This window comes from Prionailurus bengalensis, chromosome D2 (assembly GCF_016509475.1).
Source record: "Prionailurus bengalensis isolate Pbe53 chromosome D2, Fcat_Pben_1.1_paternal_pri, whole genome shotgun sequence".
Taxonomy (NCBI): domain Eukaryota; kingdom Metazoa; phylum Chordata; class Mammalia; order Carnivora; family Felidae; genus Prionailurus; species Prionailurus bengalensis.
In genome coordinates, this window is record NC_057351.1 from 78,432,723 (window position 1) to 78,450,514 (window position 17,792).

At 44.0% G+C, this 17,792-nt stretch overlaps 1 protein-coding gene across 1 annotated transcript; it reads left to right on the top strand.

Moving 5' to 3' along the window:
* Positions 1-6,424: 6,424 nt before the first annotated feature.
* On the top strand, positions 6,425-17,575 carry PSTK (phosphoseryl-tRNA kinase). The gene is made up of 6 exons (XM_043597783.1): positions 6,425-8,811; positions 10,894-11,185; positions 11,419-11,617; positions 13,423-13,498; positions 14,018-14,111; positions 17,307-17,575. Exons 1-6 carry the CDS (start codon positions 8,596-8,598, stop codon positions 17,501-17,503), a joined length of 1,074 nt encoding a protein of 357 aa, XP_043453718.1. The 5' UTR covers positions 6,425-8,595; the 3' UTR covers positions 17,504-17,575.
* The last annotated feature ends 217 nt before the right edge of the window (positions 17,576-17,792 follow it).

Genomic DNA, 17,792 nt, shown 5'->3' on the forward strand with positions numbered 1-17,792 from the left:
ACTTGTGAGGAGCACAAGTGTTGTATGTGAGTGATGAATCACCAAATTCTACACCTGAAACTAATTTTACCATATATGTTAACTAGCTACAATTTAAATAAAAGCTTGAAATAGAAAATAAATCACCAGGTCTTGATTTTCTTAAAGGAAATCTTTCTCATCTTTCTTCATCTCTGCTTCTTATTTTCAAGCACTAGCTTTCATCTGAACAATTCCAGGAGTTTCTTTACTGTCATTAGCCTTCTCTGTCTTTTTTAAATGTTTTATATATTTTTGAGAGAGCACAAGCAGGGGAGGGACAGAGAGAGCAGGGGGTACAGAGTATCGGAAGTGGGCTCCACCACTGATAGTGGTGAACTCAACTTGGGGCTTGACCTCACAAATCTCGAGATCATAACCTGAGCCAAAGTTAAGCACTCAACCAACTGAGCCACCCAGGCACCCCCTCTCTTTTTAAGTGAGCTCTATGCCCAATGTGGGACTTGAACTCGTGACCTCATGATCAAGGGTTGCATGCTCTACTGACTGACCCAGCTAGGCACCCCTAGCCATCATTCTCATACCCTCCATTTCATCCTCTACACTGCCCTCTGTCCCTTCTGATGCTTGATGTCACCATCACCTTTTCTGCTTAGCACAGCATAAAAAGCCCTTGGTACTGTGACTGTGACTCCTGCCTGCCTCTTTCCACATACTGCCTCCTCCTTTTGCACATACTTTTCCCTCTATCTAGAATCCCCTTTCTTTGGGTAGTAGAGAATGTCCTCTTTATCATTCCAAACCAAGCAGATATCCACTTTGCTACAGAATTAAACTGATTTCTCTGTAGTATGCTTACCCCTTTTAAGTATGTGAAGAAAAACCACAGCTGGATGGTAAAAAACAGATTTTATTTAGAACTATTGCAATAGGAGATAGACCTCTATATACAACCAGGCTCAATTCTCGCTCTCTCTTTTTAAGTTTATTCATTTTGAGAGAGAATGAGGGATGGGCAGAAAGAGGGAGAGAGAATCCCAAGCAGCCTTCGCACTGTCAGCACAGAGCCTGACACATAGCTCAAACTCACGAACCGTGAAATCACGACCTGAGCCAAAACCAAGAGTTGGGTGCTCAACCGACTGAGCCACCCAGGTGCCCCAAACCAGGCTCAATTCTGAATATATCATGGACAAGTGGGAATTTATAGGCAAGGAGCAGGCTGGGGAGTCTGTAATGGAAAATTATGAAGAGGAAACATCAGGGGTCTGGGGAATTCTGGCTAAAACCAGCCTAATAGAACATTTGCCAATGAGAGGCCAGGATGGTCAGCACTTGGGGGATGGTGGAAGATGAGGAACCTGATTAAACATCAAGGGTGATCAGATCTGGAGGATGGGGGACTCTTGCTAAACTGACTTGGCAGCAGATCTCTTACTATAACTAGATTTTACAAGGAAGTGCACAGGTGAGCCTAGGAGTAGATTTCAGGATCCTGAGTGATCAAGCAAAGAGTCTTTGTTAGATACGATAATTCTGCAGTTTCAGACTTTATCAGTTTACATAGTTGTGTTCTCTACTATCTGTAGGCTTGTCAAGATTAGCAATTATTTTATGCCTTCTAGAGGTGTTGAGCACATGTTTGTTGTATGGAATCGACAAATTGGCAAAGGCTGGGTGACAGCTTTATCACGAACTAAGACACCGAAAAAGGCAAAACGAGTAAATTCAGTCCTATGCTTTTTTCTTCAAAGCCAATGTGGTGGTTGTCCAGAACTGATCTCAATCTTACTGTGAAAAATTACTTTTGTCATGAATTGCAACTTTTTTCCCTGTTTTCCCCTTTGAAATAAATCATAAAATGTATGTCAATACAATACAATTCCCACCAATATCACTAGGATGAACTATGCAATTTTTAACTCACCTATTTTAAAGTTTATTACAGCTTATTAAAATGTAAGAACTCAATGTGCTCTTTAGGAGCATTTTTCCAGTCTGTTTTCAGAATATAAGCCAATGCATACTGAAAGGTACATTTTAGAAAAAAAAAGTGAGTTGGAGTATTAATTTTCCTGAACCCATTCATTTAGTAATACAACAGTTTAAATGTTGACCATCTTAATTTTAAGTAGAGTTACTTCTTACTGTATATGTCCTGCCTTTTAGCCAGGAGTATACTCCCCATGAAGGTGGTTATAGGAACTTCTCTTCCTTCCCAACAAGTACCACTTGGATTGTGCCTCCTTCCATTTCTGGCTCTTGCAAGGTCCCACAATTGCCAGGAATTCCCTTCCTCTCACCCTGCCTCCATATGGGCCTGTAATTAAGGAAGGAGTTGGGAAAGAAACAATGACTTCCCTGTCCTTTCCCCCCAATTCTTGTTTATAGGTATTTCCCACCCCATCTCATTTATAACCTCTCTTCTGGTTAGCAACATTGCTGTACTCTATATAAAGTTTTTAATATAGCCTGACTTCAACCTTTGTGAGGAAATATGGAAATGATGGGGAAGCTCTTGATCTAGAGCTGAATCTGTGCTCACATCCATGATGTTGACTATGTAACATCTTCTTATACTAAAGTTGCTTTGTCCAGTAAAAGGGTTAACTTGTTCGAAACGTGCACATTCCAAAAAAGACCTGGCTCTTACCCAGCTCCTGGAAATACCCTCTAAGCTGTTGGCATATCCTGCTTGATAAAATTATCTTTTAACTAGGGGCCTTGGACCCCACCATCTTGAGGTTACGCTAACAATTGGATTTATGGTGAGGGGCCACATTCTATCAGTTTGACCCTTGAAAGGCTGAAGACTGAGTAACTAACGTCAGCACATGGGTGCTACATGCCTACCTGACTGACCCCCAATAAAAACCTTAGACACCAAGACTCGGAGGAGCTTCCTTGGTTGGCAACACCCTGCACATGATGTCGCACATCATTGCTGGGAGAATTAAGTGCTGTCGTTACAACTCCACTGGGAGAAGACAACTGGAAGCTTGCACCTGGTCTCACCTGGATTCTACCCTATGTGCCTTTGCTTTACTAGTTTTAATCTGCATCCTTTCATGTTTAAGAATCTGTTATAAGGCACACACAGGAACAAGACATGGTTATATCTCACAGCCATGTTAGATTCGTAACCATGGGTATAACAGCTTTTCTGAGTCCTAACAAATCATTGAGCCCGAGGATTGTCTTGGGGACTACAGCACAGTTGTGGTCATCAGTATATGTCAAGAATTGGACAGGGGCGCCTGGGTGACTCAGTTGGTTGAGCGTCTGACTTCAGCTCAGGTCATGATCTCACAGTTCGTGAGTTCAAGCCCCACGTCGGGCTGTGTGCTGACAGCTCAGAGCCTGGAGCCTGCTTCAGATTCTGTGTCTCCCTCTCTCTCTGCCCCATCCCCACTCATGCTCTGTCTCTCTCTGTCTTAAAAATAAATAAAATATTTAAAAAAAAAGAATTGGACATTCTTCCATTAAGTAACAGCATTTAAATTCTAAATGGGGAAAATAGTAGTTTTATTAGGAGATAGTGTGTATGGTTTCTAAAAAGAACCCCACGCTACTGTTCAATGATATTCTTGCTTCCCTACCTCTACCCACACATCACTATCCTAGAGTCTTAGTAAAGAGAATAATTTTAAAATAAAGTTAGGGGAAAATATTTGAAAATACAAATAGAGGTGTTAGGGGTGAGGTAGGTAGGAGTCACATAACTGTCTTGTTGCTGTGTGTGCCTTACAACAGATTCTTAGACACTTTGATTTAGGACCCCTTTATACCCTGAAATTACTGAAAACTGCAAAGAGGTTTTATTTGCATGTGTTACTTTTGTAACTTAAAAAAATTAACAACTTATGGGGCCCCTGGGTGGCGCAGTCGGTTAAGCGTCCGACTTCAGCCAGGTCACGATCTCGCGGTCCGTGAGTTCGAGCCCCGCGTCGGGCTCTGGGCTGATGGCTCAGAGCCTGGAGCCTGTTTCCGATTCTGTGTCTCCCTCTCTCTCGGCCCCTCCCCCGTTCATGCTCTGTCTCTCTCTGTCCCAAAAATAAATAAACGTTGAAAAAAAAAATTTTTTTTTAAATTAACAACTTGTTCTGCTTGTATCTACAGCCGTATATACTAATGTGAATGAATTCAGTAAAAAGACTAGATTGAAAAGGTAACCAGCATGAGTAACATGGTATCTATGGAAAAATCCACTCCAGCTTCAGAATACCTGGCTTAAAATGAACTTTCGTAATGGACCCGTTTCATGGGATTGTCTTATCCTGCATTCTTGGGAACTCGGCAGTGACCGAGGTTGTTCACCTAGAATTTTAAGATCTGGGTGAGCCAACTCTTCTTTTGATAAGTTCATAAGCAGGAAAGTAGCATCCGAGCTAAATGAGTTATAGGATGTATTTTGTGTTTTTGTGACACTTGCGCTTTCTGAAGAAGTAACCCATCAAATATTCTACATAATATGCTCACAACCCACTTTGAATATTGTGTGCTTCCTAAAAAATTACCCATCTTTATGCATAATTACAGAATTTTGAAGTATGTTTATTAATGCCCCCCCCCCAGGGATAAGTTATAATATTGGACTTCAGGAAAAAGGGAAACTATAAAATCCTTGTAGGATTTTTACCTTTGATAGCTGTGTTTTTGTATACAATACATATGAACAGCCAAGGTATATTTTCTTAATTGGTAGTTATATTTATCTCTACATGCTGTGGACATTTTACTTTTCTCACTTTCCTCAAATATTCTTTTTTTTTTTTTTAACAGCAGGGGAGGTCTTTATTTATGTGCAGATATCTAATATTTTTTTTTAATTTTTTTTCAACGTTTATTTATTTTTGGGACAGAGAGAGACACAGCATGAACAGGGGAGGGGCAGAGAGGGAGGGAGACACAGAATCGGAAACAGGCTCCAGGCTCCGAGCCATCAGCCCAGAGCCCGACGCGGGGCTCGAACCCACGGACCGCGAGATCGTGACCTGGCTGAAGTCGGACGCTTAACCGACTGCGCCACCCAGGCGCCCCGATATCTAATATTTAACACAGTATCTGATACACAAGTACCAAGTGAACATTGAGTGAATAACTTTCAGTGTTAAAATACATGGCTCACTAGACTGTTGAGTTTGTTTTAAACATCTTTGTAACTATTTTAAGCATAGAACAATGGTAGGAAGGAAACAGTAAGAAAGCCCATTAGAAATCTCTAGGAATTGTTTTCTTCCAAAAGAGTTGTTTAGAAAGTTTAAGAAACCAGGAAATTGAAATGTGTAGCATCACTGCTCCTATGAACTAGAGGTTGACAACATCCAGATCCTCCATTATCTTAGCAGAACTGCTTCTCGTACCTGTGATCTTTCCTCAGACACTTTGCTGGTTCTTAGGGTTGAGATTAATGATTTTTCTGGCACGGAGTACCCACTGTCAGCACGGTAGAATGATTGACTCTCTCACACTACCAGGGGCAGAGCAGTCTTTGAGAAATCAGAAAAACACTACATATTGTAAAATTACGTCAAGATCTGGTAACATTTCAGTATCTGGCTCACATTTTGAGATACCTTTGTTAGGATTTTTAAAAGCTCAATGAAGAGATAAGATTGGTGACTTGAAGATGATTCAACTGAAAACGATATCGATAGTGTTGGAGAGGAGCCAGTAAGCTTACAAAGTTTTATGCCAGCCTGAAATTTACAGGAGTTTTTGAAACGGGTATGAACAAATACCTCACTGGAGAGCAAAGAAAGGGAAGTTCGTTTTCACAGGCCCATGGGGAGATGGCAGCTAACGGGACAAGCACTTACTAAATGTCTACCAGGCTACGGACTCGCTTGTCTTAATCTTCTCAGCAATGAGGAGTGAGAAATTGGAGAGGTTGTGAACAATGCCATGTTTGGGTTAAGGTAAAGATTGTAAAAAATCTGTAGGGGTCCAGAAGGCTTAGCTCTGGGAATTAGTAAAGAAAAATGAGCAAAAGAGGTGAAGAGTGAGGTTTTATATTACTATTGCTGTGACTGAGGAAATCTGGGCTTTGGCAAGCTAGATTGTTAGCAGTTTGTTAGCAGCTGAAGAACTTGAGTGCTGAGTTGGCAGAAAACAGCGTTAGTGACCGGAGGAGAAAACCTGCTTCTGAAGATACTGGGGATGTCAGAAGGTGGAATCTCGGGGCGTCTGGGTGGCTCAGTCAGTTGGGCGTCCGACTTCGGCCCAGGTCATGATCTCGCAGTCCGTGAGCTCAAGCCCCGCATCGGGCTCTGTGCTGACAGCTCAGAGCCTGGAGCCCGTTTCAGATTCTGTGTCTCCCTCTCTCTCTGACCCTCCCCCATTCATGCTCTGTCTCTGTCTCAAAAATAAATAAAAATGTAAAAAAAAAAAAAAAAAAAAGGTGGTATCTCTGATTTTGGAAGTGTCCTTTTGAGCCCTTCACTCACAATCAGGAAACTTAACCCCAGAGCTGTCACACACTGTTTTGTGTTCACTTGCTCTCAGCCGAATACAGCTTCCCCTTCAGGACAAATTGACATGTTTGCAACGGGCAACTGAAGCAAAGCAAACTGGAAGCGCTCGTGAGAAGAATGAACAGCCTCCAACATGGAAGACTTAGCCGAGGCAAAAACCGGAATCCGGAGCTGGGCACCCCCCACGTGGTAGTCAGGAGACCTTGGCCAGGCAAGAGTCGGGGAGTGCCTGCGGCTCTGAGGGGCAGAACTGAGAGAACAGAACTAGCAAGGTTAGGTCTGTCAAGCAGCCTCACTACAAGTTCAGAGCAGAGTGACTGCTCCAGCAGGAAGGGTTACTGACCCACCCCCTTGCTTCTGAGAGGATCAGAACGGACAGAAGGATGATAATTGGGGTGCACTTAGTGACAATGCCCGTGTGGCAATCAACTTAAGAGCGATTTAAGTCAATTTGAACAAACCCTAAGCAAGAGTGACCTGTGCCCCTTCAGATTATGTGTTTGTATATGAGTCAAAAGGGCCACAGATGTCTCTCGAGGATGGGCTTGCTTTTTGGTCACTGTGATTACTGCAATGACACCAAAAATAGATCAGTCTGATTATGGATACTAGAATCCAACAGAGCAATGAAAGTTTGGGTCCTTTCCCTCCCCTAAGTTCTTAGCATACTCAGCTTTATCCTTTTTTTTTTTTAATGTTTTTTGTTTTGTTTTTAATGTTTTTACTTTTGAGAGCATGTGAGTGCGGAAAGGGAAGAGAAAGAGGGAGACACAGAATCAGAAGCAGGGGCGTCTGGGTGGCTCAGTCAGTTGGGCTGTCAGCACAGACCCTGATGCAGGGCTTGAACTCACAAGCTGTCAGATCATGATCTGAGCTGAAGTCAGACGCATAAAGGACTGAGCCACCCAGGCGCCCCTTAGCTTCATCCTTAAATCAACTGACATGGGAGGGAAGGGGAAAGGAGGTTCAAGGGAGGGCACTAAAGGGCAGAGACACCCAATGTCACTAAGCAAGACTTTTTAAGTTCCAAGCAGCTACCTGCTTAGGCTGAATAGAACGTCTAAATTTCAGCTCAAAGTTCTGTATCTTCATTGCTGACACCATATATTTGAGTTCAGGGCAGTCTGCAACTCAGCAACCACTGCCATACTGCCTTTTGGTTGGGGACCTTGGGCTTGCTGCCCCACTGTCATAATATTCCTTCCTCATTCTTGCACTGGACCAATGGCAGAATGTCATGAAATTAAGAGTATGTTTAACTCGTGGCTCAGCTTCAACAGAAAAAAGAAAATGTACATACACGTGCCGTGTCAATTTATACCAGATTTAACATTGGGTTACCGATTGTATTTTGCCCCGGTATGTGGATTCTAACCTCACTTGTTCACATTTTGAACATACCACTTTACGACTGAGAAGTAATCCCCTTTAAAATAAGGTGTAAGTTAGAATCCGAATTCAACTTCTCTACACTACATCTGCACACAAGGAGTTTGTCTTATACCTCTCCACAGCTTAGTATTTGAACACTAAAATACCTACTGTCCTCTGCATGAAAGCATTGGAACTGAGGTCTAGGGATGTTCTATCCGGCCTCCACTTCCTCACACTTGCTGTAACTCAGGGCACAGTAACTATTTATTTTTCCCTGCCACCTGTCACATTTAGGAGGGGCAGTGGAGCGCGGCCGTGGGACTGTCAGCTTCGCCTGCTATGCTGACCTCCAGCACTTGACCTTTCAAAGACCGCTAGAGAAAGACGCCCAAAGCTTCTTCCGGGATCTTCCAGGGCCCGGTACTTGGTCGTGGCAAGACCGAGGCGCACTTCCTAGTGGCTTGCAAGTTTCCAGCGGGGAGGACAAATCTAACTGAACACTGAGGCCACCTCTCTGACCCTTTGGGAAGTGGCCGGAGGTTAGGAAACGCATCACCGCGGCCTGCCGAGCCCAGAGGACTCGCCTCACAAACGGGGGCCCTCGCAAACAGGCGGGCCGCGCACGGAGCCAGGATTGGAAGACCCGCCGGGTGCCCCCTCCCGGCCCCAGGCGGCGCGGCGCGGCAGGGCTGTGGGAGACTGCGCGTGCGCGCTGGGCGGCCGGTTCCGGGGACGACGTCCCCAGCCGCCTCCCGTCTCCCGCGACAGCATGAAGACCGCCGAGGACGCCAGAGGAGTGCATGGCGAGGGGCCGCGGAAGCTAGGCCTCTGCCTCCTCTGCGGCCTGCCCGCGGCAGGAAAATCGACCTTCGCGCGGGCCCTAAGCCCCCGGTTACGGCAGGAGCGGGGCTGGGCCGTCGGCGTGGTCGCCTATGATGACGTCATGCCGGACGCGTTCCTCGAGGAGGCGAGCGCGCGGCCGTTGGTCAGTACGGAGGGGGCGGGGCCTAGCCTGTGGTCGCAGAAGGACATAGAGGGGCTCCACCTAAATGCTGGACTGCCCCTTGTGTGGGAGGTGCGGCCCTGACGGAGCAGGGGAGACTGGAGTTCGAGAGAAGTGGCGTTGGTTTAACGTAAAATGTGTCGACTCCGTCTTAGAAGGATTCGTCGCAGAGATTTATATTTGGGGCCTGTACGGATTGTGTATTGCATACAGTGAGTCTTAAGACGGCGTTAGGTTTTGTCGGCGTGCAGGATGGTAGCGTCCCCACCCCCACCCCCACCCCCCACCCCCATCCCCATCCCCATCCCCATAGACAAGTATGCTTTTGAAAAGTCCTTTAGGAAGATCGTACTTAGGAGAGGCACAGAATCTCTTAAAAACCACAGCCAGTTTAACGTCCAGCCACCGGTGAATCCTTGTGGGTCTTCAAGTTTACACAGTTGGGGACTTTTTTTTTTTTTTTAAGATAAAGGATACAAAATTATGAATAACAAAATTACTAGGTTCCCTCCCATGACAATAGAAAGCTGTACAAATGAAGGGGCTGGTGTCTGAAGCTCTCTCTTCACTCATTTCCGGGTAAATCTGCCTCTGCCAGCATTAGAAAAAGACGGCTGTTTCTCAGGTGACCACCAGATGAAGTAACGGGCTTGTGTTTAGGCACCTACTTACATAGAGGTACTTACAGATTCTCTTGAAGCCTTCAAATCACACTCTGTGCAGCGAGATGCATCCCCTTGGAGAAGCACAAGAAAAGTGCGACCTCTGGGGAAGAGTGGATTCATATCTCCCATCTCGTTCTCCCCCTAGACTAAATACTCTTCGACAGATTCTGAAAAATTGAGATAGATTTGTCGTTCAGTACCTGTGTGTATGTGGAGGCATCTAAATAAAATACGAATATGATGTGATTCCACTCTCTATGTATGTAAAATTATAGTACGTTCGGTGGCTGGCAACTGTATGTATTCTGTCCCGTTCTTGTTCTAATTGTGAGATGACTACAGTATCAAGTCCCTGGTAGCACTAGATTTAGTTGGATGATAGTATTTTCGCCACTTGAGTGAAAGCTGAAAGTTGGTGAGATGTATGGTTGTATTTACTGGGCCATTTCCTCACTTTTATTGTTACAGTTTTTCCACTCCTCCCTGTAGACGGAGACTGTGGGACTCACATGAGTAGGAAATCTCACCTTTTAGGAAGTGATCGTGTTTTCCTTCTCCGTAGGTTTAGCTGATGTATTTGTTGTATGTGCTGTAATGTCAGTGATGTGGGAAGGCATGGACAGGCAGGAGAGGGACCCTTATCTCCTGTTCCTATGTTTTCTCTCCAGACTGGACCTGCTCTCCACAGTCCTTGAATGGCACAAGATTACCTATGTTCTCAAGTTACTTATTCTCTTCCCTTCAGTCTAGCTTTCCCCATCCCATTCCAACTCTGTTGTGAACCTCAAGGCTTTTCACCCTGACCCAGGCGCCTTTCAGCAGATCTTTTCTGTCCACAACTTTTCTCATCTCAAGGGCAAACCAGCGTTGCTTTGTCTAAGCCAATTTTATTTTGTCAGGATATTGATTTTGGCTCGTTTCTCTTGGATGGTAACAGCTTTTCATTCTTCCATTTACTTACTCATTCAGTCACTTTCTGTACTGGAGCACCTCTTACGTGCCTGACCGTCTGCTGGAGGCCAGTTAGACCATGGACTATCGATTGAGCAGAGAGTTAGAGATGTGCAAACAAATGCCTAAATAGTGTAAGCCCCGTTAGGGTGGAGACCCCGTCTGTGCAAAGCAGGATGTCATGTAGGCAAGGGAGGATCTGAGCTGCCTCCTGCGTGGATGTGTCTGTGGAGACTTCAGAGGATTATCCTCAGGGAGTAGGAGTTTCGGGGCAGAGGAAACAGGATATTGGAAGACATAGGAGGCAAGGTGAAACAAGTTGTGCTCAGAGAATTCCACATGGTTTGGCTCTGTGAGCTGAGATGTTCACGTGGGGTGGAAGGCGATAAGCGGGAGCACCCTGTTGACCAAAGCCCAATATAAATTGTGATTTTTCCCTCTTTTGTAGCCATCCCAATGGAAGTTGCTTCGACAGGAACTGTTGAAGTACCTAGAACACTTCTTGTTGGCTGTCATTAACGGGTGTCAGATGTCTACCCCACCCAACAGGACTGAAGCCATGTGGGAGGATTTTATAACCTGCTTAAAGGATCAAGATCTGATATCTTCTGCTGCCCCGGAGGCCCGGTCTTGCTATCTCTTAACGAAGACTGCTGTTTCTAGACCTTTGGTTTTGATTTTAGATGACAACTTTTATTATCAAAGTATGAGATACGAAGTCTACCAACTGGCTCGGAAATGTAATTAAAACATTTCTTTTTCTCACACACAGACACTTGTTTGCATATCAAAATCACGACTGCTTTTAGTGAGAATTGAATTGGATCAGGAAGTTAGTATAGATTTACTTAATTTTCAAAGCTAGATGTTCAGTATTTTCCTGCCACAGCTGGGATAATTTGCCTGATTTGTTTATTTTGCATTTTGGACAAAATAGTGCACCACTGATTTCATGGTTTCACATTGCTTTCAGATTCATTAGGCTTTTGCCAGCTTTTTTTAGATTGTTCTCTGGAGACCTGTTTACAGAGGAATGGCCAAAGACCCCAGGCACTGCCTGCCGAGACCATCCACCTGATGGGAAGAAAGCTGGAAAAGCCCAACCCCGAGAAAAATGCTTGGGAACACAACAGCCTCACAATTGAGAGTTCAGAATGTTCTTCTGAAGCCAGGTATCCTACGCAAAGCTGACCTTAGCTGGGTGCCTCCCTGAGGGAGCACTGTGCCCTTGGCTTTACCCAGGTCCACTCGGTTAACCTTTACACAGGCATGGAGATTGCTCTCTCTCCTCTCTAGAGAAGAGGCAACTGAGTGAGAAAGTTAGTTTGCCCAGAGTCCCCGAGCTCGTGGTAGCTCAGATGTGAACCCAAGTTTGCTGGCGCACATGTGCTCTTGTTAAGACTATGTTCTCCCAGGGGCGCCTGGGTGGCTGAGTCGGTTAAGCATCTGACCCTTGGTTTCAGGATCTCACAGCTTGGGAGTTCCAGCACCAACATCGGGCTCTGTGCTGACAGTGCAGAGCCTGCTTGAGATTCTCTCTCTCTCTCTGTCTCTCTCTCTCTCAAGATACATAAATAAACTTAAAAAAAAAAAAAAAAGACTGTTCTCCCAGAGATCAGAGCAGGGAATGCAGAGTTGGACACATCTTTGAAACTCTTGCCACAGTAGCACAGTCTAAATAGGTTGCCCAGTAATTTTCTCACAGAAAGCAAGAGAGTGGAAGTGGTCTGGAGTCCTAATTTTGCCTCAGACCCCCCTGCAGTTACACCACTGCGTATATGTGATGCCTGTGGGCTGCAGTGCTCATGCTTTCGTTTGTGATATATGTCTTGAGAGTTCTACAGCCGCACATTTCTTTTTTTTAATTTTTTTTTTCCAACGTTTATTTATTTTTGGGATAGAGAGAGACAGAGCATGAACGGGGGAGGGGCAGAGAGAAAGGGAGACACAGAATGGGAAACAGGCTCCAGGCTCTGAGCCATCAGCCCAGAGCCTGACTCGGGGCTTGAACTCACGGACCGTGAGATCGTGACCCGGCTGAAGTCGGACGCTTAACCGACTGCGCCACCCAGGCGCCCCTACAGCCGCACATTTCTAATGGAATTTTCGCAGATGATGGAAATGTACTACATTTGTACTGTCCAGTGTAGTAGCTGCTGGCCACATGTGACTCTTGAGCACTTGAAATATAGCCGGTGCATCTGGCGGCCTGAATTTTAAATTTTATTTTAATTACTGTAAACTTAAATAGCCTCATGTGGCTAGTGGCTATTTTCTCAGACAGCACAGTTCTAGAGCTATTTTGCCCTCATTTTCTTAGCTCCTGCCTAACTGTTGTCCACAGGGGACCAGCAGTTTTTAAATGGCTAATTTTTAAAACTCACTTTGTTTTCACTTATCCACTTGTCACTGTCTGAAATTATACATTTTTGCTGATTTAATTATCTGTCTCCTAATGGAGATGATGTAACCACTGCTGGACTTAGAAAGTGTAGGGATCTTGCTGTACCCCCAACTTACAGCACATAGTTTCACATACATAGTAGTAAATGAATGGATTCTACCTGAACCCCCCATGGCCCCTTGACCAGCGAGGAAACTTTGCTAATCCCCATCCAGTAAATAAGAAGCCAGAAAGAAGTCCCTTCTTGAGGAAATAAAGTAGAGTTATAGTAGCACTTAATGAGGGAAAAGAGAGAATTTCTTTTCAAAGCTTATTGAAATGAGTCTTAGAAAATTAATATTTTTTAAATAGGGGGATTCTTTTGCCTTATAATTTGTTTTCAGCTTCTCCATTTGGATTTTGTAAGTAGAAGGTAGCTTCCAAATCTTTTCATTTTTTACCCCTTTGGCTTAGGATCCTTTGGATTATAGCATGTTTATTCCTCTAGAATTCAATTCAGTATTCATAAACACAGGTTCTTTTTAAAAAAGATGTTTGATAGAAGGATTCATTTTATCTCACCTTCTCTTCTAGCCTGAAGTTGATTGATTTATTGCTTACTGCTTTGGAAAATCCAGTAAAATATATTGAGGACAATGTGGAACAAAAGGTAAATCTTCCAGTACAGATGTGGTATAAATGGCAAGGTACAACTGTTTGAAGGAAGGTCTTTCTGAGCTGAATGTAAAAAAGAATATGAGTAAAATGTGAAAAATGCCTTTGTCACCGCCTTGGCATCTCAGCAGCACTCTACTCATGACAACTGGCTGCAGTGGCATCCTGGTGGCCACGTGCAGTGGCATCCTGGTGGCCACGTGCAGCAGCTGGTCAAAGCCGACTGTCACATTTTCTGAAATATTAGGGCCTGTTAACATATGTTGCTGTTGGTAGCTTGAGACGGACAAGGACAGGAGCACTTGCACCGCACATAGTGACAAACGCTGTAGATGGAGAGCCCATTATTGGACAGATTGTCAGCCCCCGTCATCTAGATGGGATCTCGGGAGGGACAGCTGGAACAGAAAAGCCACCGTAACTTTCCTTGTAGTCTCATCAGAAACACATCACAGTTTAGCCACCTCTTTTATGAAACTACCTAACTTCCAGTAACGATGTCTGTGTTGCATAGGAAGCAGACAGAATCATTTGTTCAACCAACCTTCTTCATCAAGCCGATCAGATGCTCCGAAGGACTGTCTCTCAGACGATGAAGGAAGCAAAAGGTATGTTGAGCAGTCGTGTGGGGTTTAGTTGATACAACTCTCCTGCTGTTCTTGTTCCCTTGGGTAGTTGGTTAGCTTTCCGTCACAACGTTGACATCGTTTTTAGTTTCACCATGCAACTGGATTATAGAAAACTAAAAATTCTACCCCCAGAACAGGGTATTTATCCATCCCAATACATTTTTATTGAGTGGCTACTCTGTACTAGGCTTTATTCTAGATACTGGGGTGTCAGCAGGGAGCAGAACATTACTTTGAGGAGACAGACAGATAAATACATGAGTCTCTGCTGGTGCCCTGAAGAAAAATAAAGTAGGGTAAGGCAGTGGAGGGTGATGGGAGAGCTTCTTTTAAAAACTGTTTTTTAATGTTTTTTTGTTTTGTTTTTATTTTTGAGACAGAGAGAGACAGAGCATGAGCTGGGGAGGGGGAGAGAGAGGGAGACACAGAATCCGAAGCAGGCTCCAGGCTCTGAGCTGTCAGCACAGAGCCCAACGCGGGGCTCGAACTCACAAACCGCGAGATCATGACCTGAGCTGAAGTCGGATGCTCAACCGACTGAGCCACCCAGGCACCCAGGAGAGCTTCTTTTAAAGGGTAATCAGGAAGGCTTCTCAGAGGTGATATTTAAGCAGAGATATGAATAACGGAAAGAGTCAGCATGCAGATATCTGGAGATAGATCATTCCACGCAGTGGACACAGGTGCAGAAACCCCGAGGTGAAGTTATTTGGTAGGTCTTGGAGCAGAAAAGAGGCCACTGAATCGGGTGAAATAAGGAATGGGGAGAGGTGGTCAGGGGCCACGTGTCCAGTCAGCAAGCTCAGTGGATTGTCAGTCTGAACTTAGATGGCATGTGTGGTCGTTTTATAAAAGAACTCCTTTAGGGGTGCCTGGGTGGCTCGGTTGGTTAAGCGTCCAACTCTTGATTTTGGCTCGGGTCATGATCTCATGATTCATGGGATCAAGACGCGTGTCAGGCTCTGTGATGACGGTGCAAAGCCTGCTTGGGATTCTCTTTCCCTCTCTCTCTGTCCTTCCCCTCTCTCTTTCTCTGTGTCTCAAAATAAATGAATATTAAAAAAAAATTACTCCTTTCGCTTTTAAATATTGAACTCTACACTATATTTAAAATCTGACTTAAAAACTAATAGCCTACCGTTTCTTTAGCTTTTACATGCTAAGTGCCTTATACATACTGTTTCCAGTCTTGACAGCCTCATGAGGTAGGTGTTATTTTATAAATGGGGAAATGAAGGTTCTGAGAGGATCAAGTAACTTACCCAAGGCTGAACAGCTACTAGATACGTGGACAACCTGGGTTCAGAGTCAAGTCTGACTCTAGTTTATGTTTTCTGTTACGCTCCCTGCATCATCAGCATCTATTATTAACACCTTTACAACAACATCTATTATTAACACCTTTACAACAGTTTCTTGGAAAAAGAAACAATACACTAACCATATGGTGTGTTTCATACTTTTTTTTTTTAACCACGATCCAGAAGCAGATTTTATCTTGTACCCGAGACTGTAGCTCAGTACACGAACACACACATGCATAGCAACAAGTTTCACAGAACCCTCACGTTTGGTGAGCTCTCTATGATCTTTTTGATTCCATTTTAGATAAACACAGTTTGCAACCTGCATCTCACTTGTAGGTTATAATCCAGAGTTTGAAAAACACGGGCCTGGAACAGAAACAGCAGCATAATTAGAATAAAAACAAAAATAGTTGCAAATAGTTGCAGGAGCTGGGGCTCAATCATTTGCCTGCCTTGTCTTCTGTATAAAATGAAGAGAAGGGGAGGAGATAGGATTACACTCAAATCACTCTTATTTCCCACCCATTAAAAAAAAACTTTTTTTTTTTTTTGGTGAGGGAGGTGGTCGTAGCATCTAGATCTATGCTTAAATGAAATTAGAAATTCATTTCTCCTACCACCAAGAAAATGAAAAGACAACCCAGAGATCAGGAGAAAATCCTCGCAAATCATCTATCTCATAAGGGACTTGCATCCAAAACAGATAAAGGACTCTTACCACTCAATAATAAAGATAACCCGGTTTTAAAAACGGGCAAAGGATCTGAATAGACATTTCCCCAGGGAAGATACACAAGTGGCCCACAACCACAAGAAGACACACTTGACATGATTAGTCATCAGGGAGACGCAAACCAAAACCACGAGCGGCCACTGCACCCACTCACTAGGCCAGCCAGAATCAGAAAGTCCAAGAGGCGGTGAGCACGTGGGGAAATCCGAACCCTCGTCCGCTGCAGGTGGGAATGGGAAGCAGTGCAGCTGCTTTGGCAAACCACCGAGCACTTCCTGCAGCGAGTAAGTGTAGTCACCACGGGACCCAGCAGTTGCACTGCCAGGAAAGAGAAGTGAAAACGTATGTTCATATAAAAATGTGAACACAAATGTTTGCGTCAGCATTATTCATCGGAGCCAGGATGAGCCTTGAAAATGTTAGACTAAGTGAAAGAAGCCATCACAGAAGTCCACATGTTGCTTGAGTTCAGTCATGTGAGAGATCCAGAAGGGAGAAATCTAGAGGCACAGAACCCAACGTGGGACTCTATCTCCTGAACCTCGAGATCATGACCTGAGCTGAGACCAGGAGTCAGACACTCAACCGACTGAGCCACCCAGGTGCCCCCTGAGTTGGAGTCTAAATTAATAAAGGGTATATAGTATGCAAATTTATTTCAATAAAGCTGTTTAATATAAAAATCTAGTTCCTCAGTCACATTACCCACGTGGCCAGTGGCTGCTGTATTGAAGAGGGCAGATCCAGGACATTTCCATCATTGTAGGAAGTTCTATGTTGGACATCTGCTCTAGAGACTATTTACAACAGTTTCAACCACACTGTCATTTCCTATTCCTGCTTTTTTTGCCTTACTACCTGTTAGCTCAAGAACATTCTAAACCAACCATCTTGTCAACAACAAAAAAATCCCCTTCAGGCTTATCTTTTCTGCTCATGCATCTCATACCAAGTTATTTAAAAGGTTTGTTATCACGTCAGTGTGACCTTTTGTCTACATAGTACACCAACTCAACTGTGATTAATAAAATCTGATCAGTTTGTCAGAAGTATTCAAATTAATTTCCTATGTTGTTAGACAGCCTGGCCTGATTTAGTTTACACGAATAATTTGAGAATGTCTTTTCATTTTAGAGGAACGAGTGCTTCCTTTCAACTTGAAGCTTCTAGCAGAAGAACTCAACAAGCTCAAAGCAGAGTTTTTGGAAGACCTAAGACAAGGAAACAAAAAGTACCTGTGCTTTCCAGAAACCACCAATGTATCAGACGCTATTGCTTTTTTTCATCATGAGAAAGATAATATTGTCCAGAAATATTTTTCAAAGCATTAAAACTTTTGAACTTACAATCAAATATCCGATTTTGGTTGAGTTTGCAAAATAAAACCATTTTGCATTACTGGATATTTTCTAGGCCAGTGGTGTGAACTGCCAGACTTGTTTAAAAAAAAAAAAAAAGTCCATTCTAAAGATCCATTTGTCATAACAGAAACTACTTCAGTTGGTGGCTTGTCAGATGTGACGTGGACAATTGAGTATCGGCAGCAGGCTTCCTCATTTACGTGCCAGAACCCTTAGGGTAGGGCTGGTGGGGACAAGAGTCTTCGTCAATAAGGCAGAG